The 15,444-nt window shown below is 34.6% G+C and overlaps 1 protein-coding gene across 1 annotated transcript; it reads right to left on the reverse strand.

The window, feature by feature from the left end:
- On the reverse strand, window positions 1-2,343 carry rgs2 (regulator of G protein signaling 2). The gene is made up of 5 exons (XM_073844750.1): window positions 2,247-2,343; window positions 2,072-2,158; window positions 1,843-1,904; window positions 539-705; window positions 1-452 (listed from the first exon to the last, which is right to left on the reverse strand). Exons 1-5 carry the CDS (start codon window positions 2,339-2,341, stop codon window positions 273-275), a joined length of 591 nt encoding a protein of 196 aa, XP_073700851.1. The 5' UTR covers window positions 2,342-2,343; the 3' UTR covers window positions 1-272.
- Window positions 2,344-15,444: the final 13,101 nt, after the last annotated feature.

Genomic DNA, 15,444 nt, shown 5'->3' on the forward strand with positions numbered 1-15,444 from the left:
TGATTTCATCCAAATTTATTCTTTTGCTCTTTCATTGAAAAGCAAAAATAATAATAAAAAAGACCAAGTAAACACCAAAACATAGATACTGCTACATTATGTGAACACTCAATACCAATATTACCGACATTCATCTTGACACCTCAACTATTTACAAATCTGTGCAAAATATGCAATATTTAAATACACTGAAATCCTAGTAGCATGAAACTCTAGATGCGCAGCATTCTAAAATGGACCGGCCATTTGTTTAAATACAACGACTGAAGACATTATCGCTCTCCTGCAGCGATTCTGCAGAGCTGATGGTAGAGTTCAGAGTCCAGGAACCGAGGGTACGAGTTGTGCTCCATCAGGAAGTAAACTCTGTTCTGGGCTGCTTTGAAACTCGACTGTGTTAATATCAGAAGGCTTTGGTGGAGGGACTCCTTTGTGTGGAAATCCAGGTTGAGCTAGAAGAAAGAATTGGAAGACATTAGGATTTGTGGCAGGGGTTAATAAAAAAGAAGCAGCTTCGGTGGCATTGCATGAGGCTTACCTCTTTTGGAGAATCTGCCCTGATGAATTCATCGTACATGGTTTTTGCTTTGGATCTGAGCTTTGACCTGGACCTGATCTTCCTGAACTCTTCACAGGCTACCCAGAACTCGATATTCTCCTCGCAGTGTTCAGACTTCATGAACAGTCGTAAAGCGGTTAACCCATCTGAAATAATAAAATATGTATTAATTAGATCAGTGGATGTGCGTTTTCAACTTAAAATAAAAATTTTGTTTAATTTTTGCCCACATATAGGTGTGGGATAAACTGAAATTTGGCAAATTTTTCAGTAAAGTTGAAATATTTATAAATAAATAATATTTTACTTTATTACTTTAATGCGACAAAACATCATACACATTTTTCACTCAAGTTGAAATTTTTCGACTTGGATGGAAGATGTGTTATATCGCGTGTTCGCGGCAATCAAGTCTAATCGCATCTTACCTGAATTTGTTTATTTTTTTATTTTATTTATTTTAATTCAAATAGTTTTTTCGACTTGCACGATTGGCTGTTGGCTCCAATCGTGTCGCCTAATTTTTGTTCAACTCAGATGAATTGAAATTGTATATTATTTTTAATATTTTATTTACTTTAGTTGAAATTTTTCAACTTGCACCATTGGCTGTTGGCTCCAGTCGTGTCACCTAATTTTTGTTCAACTCAGATAAATTGAAATTGTATATTATTTTTAATATTTTATTTACTTTGGTTTAAATTTTTCTACGTGCATGACTGGCTGTTTGCTTCAATCATGTCGCCTAATTTTTGTTCAACCCAGATAAATTGAAATTGTATATTATTTTTAATATTTTATTTACTTTAGTTGAAATTTTTCGACTTGCACGATTGGCTGTTGGCTTCAATCATGTTGCCTAATTTTTGTTCAACTCAGATCAATTGAAATTGTATATTATTTTCAATATTTTATTTACTTTAGTTGAAATTTTTCGACTTGCACGATTGGCTATTTGCTTCAATCGTGCCGCCTACTTTTTGTTCAACTCAATAAATTGAAATTTTATATTATTTTATTATATTTAGCTTTATGGTGTGTGCACACCAAAAGTTATTTGTATATTTGCTTGCGTTATCGCTCTAGATTTTTCATAATCACAAAAAACTGTATAAATACTTATTTAATGAATGTTATAATAAACAAATGTCATACTAAACATACATTTATGAATGTTTTAAAAAAAGAAAATTTAAAAATCATTTCATAAAAAAACATACAATTGAAAATGATATAAAATATAAAAATTAACATAAAAATGTGTAAATAGAAATAATAATTACATTTGCTGCTCAGCAAGTTGTCCAAAGACTGTGCCCATTGAGTAACTTCTTCAGTAGTTGGTCTGTGGAAAATAAGATATATAATTTATAATAAAAATACATTTTAATTTTAGTATACATATATAAAATACACATATAAAATAAATCTGTAATCCCACTTTGTCACATACATATAGTAATATAGTGACAGTGTCTCATATGCAAATGAAAAGTATCTTCTTATGCTCACCCGTATGATTTTCTCTGTGGTGTTGTGTGCTGTGATTCTCTTGCTGGAAAAGTCTTGAAAAGCATTCTTGACCTCCAGTTTGTTTGTCTGTTAATCATAATCAACAAGCATTAGCAACCACAGGTTAACTGCTCCACATAAAACCAAATGCAAAGTGATAAAAAGCAAGTCTCACTTGATTTTGCTCTGTCCCGTAGTCGTATCAGAGTAGATCAAACGCTCCATGCTCGAATCAATTGTGGTCTTTCTCATTTTTGCCAATCTATCCATCACTTTCTATTGAACTGAAACATGCTGTGTCTTGTAGTGTGTGGCTTTTATACCCTTCTCTGTACTGTGGGCGAGGCCTTTTCAGGAGGGGAAGCATCTGATTGGTCGCCCTGCATTAGTGCTTGAGTGTACTTGTCTTGTTGGCAGGAGCACTGCAGCTCTTTCTCAAATAAACATGTTGAACTTTTGACTCAAAATACATTGAATTAGAAGTAATGTCTGTTTTACTAAAACTAAATTTCAGTCATTCTAGTTAAACATTTCACATTTAATTCAGTGTGCGTGTGTGTGTGTGTGTGTGTGTGTGTGTGTGTGTGTATGTATATATATGTATATATATATATATATTTCAAATATACGTGTCTGTGTGTGTACAATATATAGTAAATAATTTTCTTATGATTATATATACATTTTGTGTGTGTGTGTTTGTGTGTGTTTGAATACAATATATAGGCAATTTTTTTTCTTGTTATATCATTTATATAATATATAAAAGATAATATCATTTTTTTTCATATATATATGTATATACATAGACACACAAACACAATATGTGACCCTGGACCACAAAACCAGTCATAAGGTTAAATTTTACAAAACTGAGATATATACATCATATGAAAGCTCAATAAATAAGCTTTCTATTGATGTATGGTTTGTTAGGATAGGATAATATTTGGCCGAGATACAACTATTTGAAAATCTGGAATCTGAGGGTGCAAAAAAATCAAAATACTGAGAAAATCACCTTTAAAGTTGTCCAAATTAAGTTCTTAGCAATGCATATTACTAATCAAAAATTACATTTTGATATATTTATAGTAGGAATTTTACAAAAAATCTTCATTGAACATGATCTTTACTTAATTTCCTAATGATTTTTGACATAAAAGAAAAATCAATAATTTTGACCCATACAACGTATTTTTGGCTATTGCTACAAATATACCCCAGCGACTTAAGACTGGTTTTGTGGTCCAGGGTCACATATATGGTTAATTTTTTCTTTCATGATTTTAAAAATAAATATATTTTTCCACATTTATATACACAATATATATATATATATATATATATAGTTAAATTGTTTCTTGTATGATTATATAATTCTTCATGTGTGTGTCTGTGTGTGTAAATATATAGATGTACACAAAACAAATTGATTGTTTTGTGTATAATAGTGTGTGTGTACACAATATATAGTTACATTTTTTTCTTGTATGATAAAATCATTTATAATTAATTATATATAAAAGGTATCTTTTTCATGTGTGTACTATTTACTATTTGAAAATCTGGAATCTAAGGGTGCAAAAAAAATCGAAATATTGAGAAAAATCGCCTTTAAAGTTGTCCAAATGAAGTTCTTAAAAGTGCATATTAGTAATCAAAAATTGCGTTTTGATGTATTTACGGATCTTAACTTGATCTTTACTTAATGATTTTCATTTTGACCCATGCATTTTTGGCTATTGCTACAAATATACCTGTGCTACTTACGACTTGTTTTGTGGTCCAAGGTCACATACATGGTAATTTTTTTTCTTATTTATATATATATATATATATATATATATATACACACCCACACACACAATTCCATTTTCCCATAGCTTTCATTTGTGTTATTAAATAATTTTGATGATGTTTTCATTACTAATCATGCATAGTAGTAAAAAGAAAGCATAAGAACACGTGAATGTTTCGAGATGAACAACACTGAGTCACGTCTGCAACTCGAGGATGTTAACGCAATATCCGTCTCAGACAAAAAAAAAATACTAAACAAACTGGTTTGTTCCCAGCCTGCATTCCACATGCTTCTATTTGTAGAAACCAAAGGAGTGCTTTATTTATAGAAACTCAGTTTCTAAAAAAAGCTCACGGGTATGTGTTATCATTACCATATAATTACATTGGCCGTGATTCAAACCACTGAAAACCCTTGTGATCTTTGCCATTTTTGCTAAATGTACCAGGATGATTATTGCGTCTGTTAATGGATTTCACATTTACTAGATAATAACGAAAATGCATTTCCCGAAGAAAAAAAGCAGCAGGACAGGTTTAAAGCATTTCAAGGGCCTCTGCAATAAACATACGGTGCTGCGGTGGAAGAGTAAACATCTATGACAAGATAAACCATGTTGAAACCTTGACTTTAAAGTGCTAAATTAGATCAACATGTTTGTAGCTGACAGACAAACAGTTTTTAGCCATCCTTGAGCACAAGTGTTTGTGTTCAGCTTAATGCATTAGTGTTTGCCAAAAACATCCCTTATCACAAGTTTAGTAGAAGTGCTGCACAGGAACAATTTGCATGACAAACTGCATGACTAGATAGCAAATGCGAACTCATTTCTGATGCAACTTAAATGTCAGGTTTCAAAGGGTGCAACCACATCCCACAAGTGCATTTCTCAGCTCCGATGGCAAATTTGAGATATTGAGCATGTTAACATTGTACAGGTCAGGTTTTTTTTGCTTCCAAGTAAACAAGCGATGCAAAACTTTCCCATGCTGGATAGCATGATCTGCAGGTTTTGCACAAACCTTCCTTTTTTGTGCTGATAATATCTGTGTGTGTGCAACTTTGAAAAAATGTAAAAGTGTGTGTATTATATAATCTAATTATAATTATGGGATTATCTGTAGTAACAATAATATGTGGGTGTGTATAGGTATAATTATTTTTATTATATAAATGCATTTTTTAATATAAATACAAATTTCAATATAAATGGTAATGATCTAAAATTTAATAAAGAAAATATAAAAACATACACAAAGATTCACTTTAGGTTATGCATCAGCCTTGTTATCGACATATTTCCCGTTTTAGTAATGATCCTTTCCATTAATTCCAATAAATTTTCTTTTAAGAAAAATCCAGTACTTTATATGCGTCTATATAGTTCACTTTAAGTTATGCGTCAATGCTGTTACCATCATATTTCCCCTGTTTCAGTAATGAACTATTCTATTATTTTAAAGAATTTTCTTAAAGATAAATCCAGTAATTTATATATGCATATTTAATAGACTTTAGGTTATGCGCATAGACTGTAAAAAATATGGACGTAGTGTCCGTGACGTCACCTGTAGGTTTCTGAAGAGCGATTTTGAAGCCTATAGTGGGCGGGAGTCGGCCGTCGCCATCTTGGAATCGCATCATCGCACGTCACTCCCGGATAATCGAAAATGGGCAAAGAGGCGGGACGTGGGTGGAGCTGGGTGTTAAAACCATGCCCATATAGCGCACAGTGGTGACATCAGCGGCAATCCCTCTGTCACTCAAATGGCCACGCCCTTAATTATGCAGAACTTTACGGCTTTATATAACTTAAACGGATGAGTTATAAAAAAATTCACCCCCTCACAGTTGACATGAAGGACGAAATTAGCTATAAAGTCTAAAACCACTTTTTGAACAACCAGGCTGTAAACATTTTTTTTTCTGCTGTAAAGTTGGGCATTTTAACATGGGGAGTCTAAGGGACTGACTCCCTTTTGCAGCCAGTCTCTAGCGGCCAGTCAATGAATTGTATTTTAAGCCACTTCCGTGTTGGTTTCAATAGAGAGAGCGGGAGGTTGCCGCTTGGTTATGCATCAACCCTGTTACTATCATATTTTTCATATTTTCCTTGTTTCAGTAATGAACTATTCCATTAATTCCAATAAATTATCTTCAAGAAAAATCCATTACTTTATATATGTATATATAGTTGACTTTAGGATGTGCATCAACCCTGTTACCATCATATTTCCCCTGTTTCAGTAATTAACTATTCTATTATTTTAAAGAATTTTCTTAAAGAAAAATCCAGTCATTTATATATGTATAAATAGTTGACTTTAGGATATGCATCAACCCTGTTATCATCATATTTCCCCTGTTTCAGTAATAAACTATTCTATTATTTTAAAGAATTTTCTTAAAGAAAAATCCAGTCATTTATATATGTATATATAGTAGACTTTAGGTTATGCATCAACCCTGTTACCGTTATATTTTTCATATTTCCCCTGTTTCAGTAATGAACTATTCTAATAATTCCAATAAATTTTCTTCAAGAAAAATCCAGTACTTTATATATGTATAAATAGTTGACTTTAGGATATGCATCAACCCTGTTATCATCATATTTCCCCTGTTTCAGTAATAAACTATTCTATTATTTTAAAGAATTTTCTTAAAGAAAAATCAAGTCATTTATATATGTATATATAGTAGACTTTAGGTTATGTGTCAACCCTGTTACCGTTATATTTTTCATATTTCCCCTGTTTCAGTAATAAACTATTCCATTATTTTAAAGAATTTTCTTAAAGAAAAAGCCAGTAATTTATAAATGTATAAATAGTTGACTTTAGGTTATGCGTCAGTCCTGTTATCAACATATTTCATATTGTTTTAGTAGTGATCTTTTCAATTAATTCCAATGACTTTTCTTAAAGACAAATCCAGTAATGTATATAGGTATATATAGTTGACTTTAGTTTATGTGCAAACCCTGCTTCCGTCATTTTTATATATTTTATTTTTTATGATACATATTAGAAAAACATATATACACAAATATAAATTTTATAGATAGAAAGAAATATATAGTATTAAACTATTTATTCATATGTTATATTTCTAAATGACATATTTTATCACCACATCCTCATGCATTTGATGTCTTAAAATAGAACCCAGATGGAAAAAAAAAAAAGTCTGAAGCTTTTCAGTAATGAAATATGCATTTGTCATGGTGTAATTCACCTGAACCTATTCACAATGAACATGAAATACTGGTTTTCACCCGTAGGTGCTGGAAAGAGAACACATCCCTGAACAGCACAAATAGAGCGGATTGTTCCTGTCACCAGTGTGGCATCAGAACTATGCATGTTTCCATTCATTTAGTCAATGAGATGCAAATACAGATATGCGTACATGATTAGTGTCAAGGCCTTATACAGTACTAAAGAGGATATGGAAAATAGCTCAATTTGCATAGACATGAAACCATTAAACATGGACAAAGTTAAGTTTCCATGCACTTACAAAAATGATACGCTAACAAAGAACTGAATTTTAATTTTTTTTGTGCGATATGGTTGCTAAGGTCTTCTGTGTGGTTGCTAGGTCATCGCTTTTCGGCCCAGTTCAAAAGAATCCACCTTCAGTGGTATATTTTCCACATTTTCCGCATCTTTGCATAAATACTATCTTTTTGCAACACAATGAGCTTTTTTGACCACTTCCTATCTGTTATGTCATACTGTCATTGAAAAGATTAATATCTGCTGTTCAAGCAGGTTTTTTAGTAAACCTCAGCCGATCAGAAGATAAGCGTTTTTGGGGAAAAGACACGGTAGGAGGCCTACCAAATGGACTCGCTGCAACTCTGCTCCATATAAAGTCCATTTTTATGACCCCATCCATATCGTCCAGCTTTGCAGATGTCAGACCCAGTGTTTTTAAAAGACTTATCGTCTGTTATGGCGTGCAGACTGTAAATATCAGTGAGCTTCTTAAGTGGTTCGCAGCAAGATTGTTGCCAAGTTTCCGTTTGAATAGACGATAGTCCAGAAGCTTTACGCACAAGGTATTTCCCAGCAATGACACATGTGCTGTACTAATGGGGGACTCCAAAAGTACCTTAGCGTGAAAACAAGAAAGCTGTCTTTTGGTGAGGGTGCACAGTGTTTTTGACATTAAAGAGACAGCTTGTTTGGTGAACTTGAAATAACCTTCACAGTATGTAGTTTGTGTGTATGTGTGAGAAGTTCCAGACAGGAAGTAAATGTACAAAAGTTCAGCTGTCCAGTTTGTTCTACAGAATGAACGTTTTTAGTCATGTCTGTGGTTATTACCTCTCACAAAGCTTGTTTGGTTGTTATTAGCTCTGTTCCACAATTTAGCAAAGTACAAATGTTTAACTGTCCAGTTTGTTCTACAGAATTAACTTTTTGGTCTTGTCTGTGATTGCTTGAACAGACGTTTGTGTTATGTTCCACAACATAAATGAGACACAAAGCTGCAGTGTGCTTTGCAAACACAAGATGCTAACAAGCCAACAAGCTACTATTTGCAGATTGACGCAATAAGTCAACCACGTTCTAGCATATTTACTGTGTTACCTAATAGGTTAACCTCTGGATGTCTTCTGACCAGGTTTGTAGTGGTTTTTACCCCTCGCAAAGCTCTTTTGGTCGTCTTTCAACAGCTGTTTTATGGTAGTTATTAGCTCTGTTCCACAATTTAGCAAAGTACAACATTTCAACTGTCTAGTGTGTTTTACAGAATGAATGTTTTTTAGTTACAGTCAAGCCCAAAATTATTCATACCCCTGGCAAAATCTGACTTAAAGTTACTTTTATTCAACCAGCAAGTTTTTTTTTGGACCGGAAATGACACCAGCTTCTCCCAAAAGATAATAAGATGATGTACAAGAGGCATCATTGTGTAAAAATGTATTACTCATCTTTTATTTACATTTGAACAAAAAGTGGCATGTCCAAAATTATTCTTACCCTTCTCAATAATCAATAGAAAAGCCTTTTTTGGCTATTACAGCAATCAAACGCTTCCTATAATTGCTGACCAGCTTTTTGTCTGCTAACCATTTCCTCACCACTTTTGCTGTGTGTTTTGAATCATTGTCGTGCTGAAATGTCCACTGGTGCCCAAGGCCAAGTTTCTCTGCAGACTGCCTGATGTTGTTGTTGAGAATTTTGATGTATTGCTCCTTTTTCATGGTGCCGTTTACTGTGATTAGGTTCCCTGGTCCACCGGCTGAAAAACACCCCCAAAACATTAGGTTCCCACCACCATGTTTGACAGTGGAGATGGTGTTCTTAGGGTTGAAGGCTTCTCCTTTTTTACGCGAAATGAAGGCTACATCATTGTGGCCAAACAATTCAATTTTTGTTTCATCTGACCATAAAACAGAAGACCAGAAGTCTTCTTCTTTGTCCCGATGAGCATTTGCAAAGGCCAAACAGGCTTTTGTGTGCCTTATCTGGAGAAGTGGTGTCCTCCTTGGTCTGCGTCCGTGGAACCCAGCGGTGTGCAGTGTCCATTCGACTGTCCACCTTGAGATGTTGCCACCAGCAGAGGCCAGATTCATCAGGATGGCCTTGGTGGTGATCCTTGGATTCTTTTTTACCTCTCTCACTATCCTCCTGGCCAGCACAGGTGTCACTTTTGGCTTCCGACCACATCCTCTGAGATTTTTCACAGTGCAGAACGTCTTGTATTTTTTAATAATACTTTGCACTGTAGCCACTGGAACTTCAAAACATTTAGATATGGTCTTATAGCCCTTTCCTGACTTATAGCCCTGTCCTCAGTGAGCTCCTTTGTCTTCCCACATGGAAAGAACCTATATGAGGATATATGCGCATGTATGAAACCTATATGCAGTATATATGCACATATATGATAATATATATGCTGCATATATGCGTATATATGCCACATATAGGCAGAATTGAGGTGCATATATGTGCATATACAGGCAATAGGTCTCCTGTATTGCTTCTTTATATCCACATATAAGCCATATATGTACATACAAGATATGTCTCCTATATAGCTCATGGCAGGATCTGGTCATTTTAGCTCTTATCTCACTTTGGCAACTGTCATACATGATGCCTAGCTCATATTTTCTATTATCAAGGCAATAAGAACTAACAAAAAAAAAAAAAAAACTTATGTGTGAACACGTGAAATTGGTATCACATGTAATTGGCATGTTATGGAATTTAACTATGGCAAATAAGTGAGAGGAGATGGAAAGCTAAGATGTCTACATGTTTTCCTGAAACATTTACAAGGTCAATTCTTTCTTGTATGAAAATAGTGGAAAAGAAGGAAATGTATAGCAAAATGGTTTGTCGTTTTTTTTATTTTGTCAGTCAAGTCTTTTTTCCAATTTCAAGTCACTTCCAGATTCACATTACAGCTCATACACATCCACACATTCACTGTTGCATCCACCAAATGCAATGCAAAATGCAATGTTTTCTGTATGGTTTTAAAGCAGTTTCTAGATGAATATGGCTGAAAGGTCATTACAATCTAAACGTAGCAAGAAAAAAAAAATCCACAGAACATACATTCATGTAATCATCATCATCATCATCATCCCACATTTATCTGAGCATTTCACTGTGCTTTTATTTATGTTATCTAGCAGCTATGGATTTTAATAATTTTACTAATATATAGGTAAACATATAGGTGAGCATATATGTACCTATATAGGTACATGTATGCACGTATATATGTACACATATATGTACGCATACAGTATATGTACAAATATATGTGCATATATGTACATATAATATAGGAAAACGACCAATTTTATATATGTCACATATATTAAAAACCTATATCAAAACCTATATTAAAACATATGTTTATATAGGTTATTTCCGTGTGGGATTAGCCATGACTGTCCAAAAACCAACAGCAGAGAGCTTCTGTTTTTCACCTGTTGAGTTGATTAAAACAGCTGTTTCCAATGAATCAGGGTAATTAGGATGCTTTAGAACAGCTTGGACTATTTGGAATGGTATAGAACTTTGGATTTTCCCATAAACTGTGACAGTTTGCAAAGGGTATGAATAATTTTGGACATGCCACTTTTTGTTCAAATGTAAATAAAAGCTGAGAGATATTTGTACATCATCTTATTATCTTTTGGGAGAAGCCTGTGTCATTTCCGGTCAAAAAAAAAAACTTGCTGGTTGAATAAAAGTAACTTTAAGTCAGAATTTGCCAGGGGTATGAATAATTTCGGACTCAACTGTATGTCTGTGATTAGCATTACTTGAACAGATTTTGTGTTATGTTACACAACATATTAGACACAAAACTGCTGTGTGCTGTGTAAACACAGGATGCTAACAAGCCAACAAGCTACTATTTACAAATTGAACGCAGTAATTCAACCATGTACTAGCATATTTAACTTGTTAGCTAATAGGTTAACCTCTGGATGTCTTCTGTCCAGGTTAGTAGTGGTTTTCATCCCTCGCAAACCTCTTTTGGTTGTCTTTCAACAGCTGTTTTATGCTAGCTATTAGCTCTGTTCCACAATTTAGCAACGTACAAATGTTCAGCTGTCCAGTTTGTTCTACACAATTAACTTTTTTTAGTTATGTCTGTGATTAGCATTACTTGAACAGACTTCTGTTTTATGTTACACAAAATATTAGACACAAAACTGATGTGTGCTGTGTAAACACAGGATGCTAACAAGCCAACAGGCCACTATTTGCAAATTGAAAGCAATAAATCAACCATGTACTAGCATATTTAACTTGTTAGCTAATAGGTTAACCTCTGGATGTCTAATAGCCAAGTTTTACACAAAAAACCTCTGTGTGCTTTGTAAATACAAGATGCCAACAAGCTACTGTTCACAAATTGAAAACAATAAAGGAGCCATATTCTAGCATGTCCAACTTACTAGCTTAGTTCATCTCTGAAATCTTTTGACCATGTTTATAGTGGTTTCTTTTTGGTTGACTCTGAATAGCTTTTTTATGCAAGCTATTAGCTCTGTTCAAAACTTAGCAAATGTAGAGCTGTCCAATTTGTCTTTAAACAGAACTAACATTTTTAGTTATGAGTGACATTAGCATTGCTAAAAAAGACTTTCATGTTATGTTCTACAACATAAATTACTCACAAAATTTCCTCGTGCTTTACAGGTTGCTAACAAGCTACTTTTAATGAATTGAAACAGTAAATCAACCATATCTGAATCTCTGGGAAATCTTCCTTCTTAGACAAGGCGAATTAGCATTCAAGATTAGCTATAAATTGGCATTATGCCTGAACGGGTCTATATTTAAAGCTTTTGAAATTCATTAGAAACTACATTAGGCATTAGCGTTCTGCACGAGAAACCATGAAACGGATGCCTAAAGACTTAAGTCCCTAAAGAGAGTAAGTTTTTCCGGTCACAGTTCTGCTTTGTTACCCATGTGCCCTTGACCAACACATTCAGGTTTCTCCAGCGGGACAGTCCCTGCAATTAGCATGAAGTGTCTGCTAAATGGCAAGTCTCAGAGAGGAAGGCTTGCATCATAAACTGGGTTAGCAACATTAGACATGCAATAGCAGAAATGCGCAAGTTGCAAGATCTCATGACTTTTCAGCAGCCGCTGCAATGCACACTTCTCTGGCGCTTATGAAGTCTTTCTTTCTTAATTCCCTGTTCTGTGGGAACTGAAACTCGTCTGTTCCTGTTTCAAAGGTAATTGTTTCACTACGTAGTCATGGGATCTGTCGGCCAAAGGGTTAGGAAAGAATAATTCCTATATTAATCAAATGAGTTGACAGTAGCTTTAAAGTTCACATTTAGTGGTGTAATTGGTGTTTTTTTTTTTTTTTTTTTTTTGCCGGAACCCTAGGTATTAATACTTGTATGGCTTAATATAATGTAAATGATGTCTCGTACTGAAAGATGTAGTAGAAAACCCATGAAAGACTTATGTTATTTAAAAACTATTTTTACCACAACACAACATCAAATACTGATACAATGCCACATTGTGCAGCTTTTGTTGTAATTTTCAGTCGAAGGGCAACGAGAAGCAATGTAAGTCTTCACTGCTTTCCTAGCGATAAGAAGAGGAGAAAATAATGGGAAGATTACTGTGGATGAATAAAACTTCCTAAAGACCAGCGTCTTTGTTCTCTCCACTTTAGCTCTGATGCCTTCGAGGCTTTCAGTCGACCACAACTACTGAAAGAGCTCAAAAACAGCAGAGACAAGAAACGCTAGATGCCATCCTGACAGGATGTAAACATGTCAACGCTTGTCATGAGGCCGCAGCCACTGAAAGAGTTTGTCAGCCAGGCTTGTGCACAAATCAGAATTGAATTGAGAATGACTCCTGAATTCCAATTCAATTCTTGAATTTGAATTGAATTTGAATTGATGTCAAAAACAGGATCTAGAATTACAATTCGAATTTGAATTAAAGGAAGCAGAATTGCAATTCGATACAAATTCAAAGAAATTCATATACATAAGTGAAGTGTTTAACAATGAAGCTTTACAATATATGTCAGATATGATTTCATTACATATTCTATAAATGATATTAGTTTGAACTACTTGTACAGATTACATTGTGTTATTTGATTACTTTGGAATGAAAATAACATTTTGAACAAAAAATAATCAAACATTGAGGGAGTAATTTATTTCAAGCATTTGATCATTATCTATATGTTGGAACAAAATGTATGCTGGGTTGAGGAGTGACTAGTTATGTGTAATGAAATTATGCTATTAATTTACAAAATTAATGTAATTGTATGTGAGATTCAACACAGTCTTTCTGTTGTATGACTGTGTGGAATGTCTTTGAATTGCCATGAATTTAATTCCACTTCCTGTCATTCCAACTTCAATTCAAATTCAACTTCCTGTGGGGCGGAGTCATTTCAATTCAAATTCCAACTCATGAATTTGAATGGCGGCCAATTCTGAAATTCTGAATTGTGCACAAGCCTGTTGTCAGCGTGGATTTCACTCAATATCCGTAAGGCGTTTAGACTCCTTGAGGGGAAACAATTGACGGTACAGCATTTGGTTTAAGCCTACGCTTATATGAGTTGCCACCTGTAAGCTCTTTCAGAAGCTGTGGTCATTGTATCAGTATATTATTTTCCGCCATTATTTCGATGACGTGAAATGGTAGCACTCAGTGAGCTACTGCAGCTACCTGTTGCTATTTTTACCGCAGTACAACTCAGAAAATCAAATACTGATACAATGACACATTGTGCGGCTTTTGGATATCATTTTTAGTTGAAGGGCAGCAAGAGAAGCAATTTAAGTCTTAACTGCTTTCCTAGCGTTAAGAAGTGGAAAAAAGAACGGGAAGATGCCTGTGGACGAATTAAACTTTCTAAAGATCCGCTTCTTTGTTCTCTCCACTTTAGCTCCTATGCCTTTGAGGCTTTTAGTAGACCACAGCTACTGAAAGAGCTTACAAACGGCAGAGACAAGAAATGCAAATGCCATCCTGGAAGGAAGTAAACATGCCAACTCTTGTCATGACGCCGCAGCTACTGAATGAGTTTCTCAGCAAGGATTTCACTCGATATCTGGGATGTTTAGACTCCTTGAGGGGAAAAATCGATGGTACAGCATTTGGTTTAAGCCTATGCTTATATCCATTGCCACCCGTAAGCTCTTTCAGTAGCTGTGGTCATTGTGTCAGTATTTTATTTTCCGCCATTATTTCGATAATGTGGAATGCTTGCACTCGGTGAGCTACTGCTGATACCTGTTTCTATTTTACCACAACACAACTCAGAAAATCAAATACTGATACAATGCCACATTGTGCGACTTTTGGATATTATTTTTAGTCGAAGGGCAGCAAGAGAAGCAATTTAAGTCTTCACTGCTTTCCTAGCGTTAAGAAGTGGAGATAAGAATGGGAAGATGCCTGTGGACGAATTAAACTTTCGAAAGACCAGCGTCGTTGTTCTCTCCACTTTACCTCTGATGCCTTTGAGGCTATTGAAAGAGCTTACAAACGGCAGAGACAAGAAACGCAGATGCCATCCTGGAAGGATGTAAACATGCCAACTCTTGTCATGACACCGCAGCCACTGAAGAAGTTTCTCAGCGTGGATTTCACTCGATATTGATGGCACGGCTTTTGTTTTTAAGTCTATGCTTATATCCATTGCCACATGTAAACTGTTCAGTAGCTGTGGTCATCGTATCAGTATTTTATTTTCTGAGTTGTGTTGTGGTAAACCTAGCAACAAGTAGTGCCAGTATCTCCCGAGTTCAACCATTTAACCTCATCGAAATAACGGTGCCCCTCATAGTCCAAAATATGCATAAAACGATGTGAGTTTTGTTTTTAACATACATTTTCCATGGGTTTTCTACTAAATATTTCAGTAAGAGACATCATTTAGTGTTCATACCAAATTTGAGGGCTAGGTGGTTGCGTTATTTAAAGTTTTTTAGTCATTCGCAAAAAAAAAAGCAAAGGCCTTCATTACAAAGCAAACCAAAGACAAAAATGAAAACAGAGTCAAAAGTTCACCAGTG

Source organism: Garra rufa, chromosome 7 (genome assembly GCF_049309525.1).
Source record: "Garra rufa chromosome 7, GarRuf1.0, whole genome shotgun sequence".
Classification (NCBI taxonomy): Eukaryota; Metazoa; Chordata; class Actinopteri; order Cypriniformes; family Cyprinidae; genus Garra; species Garra rufa.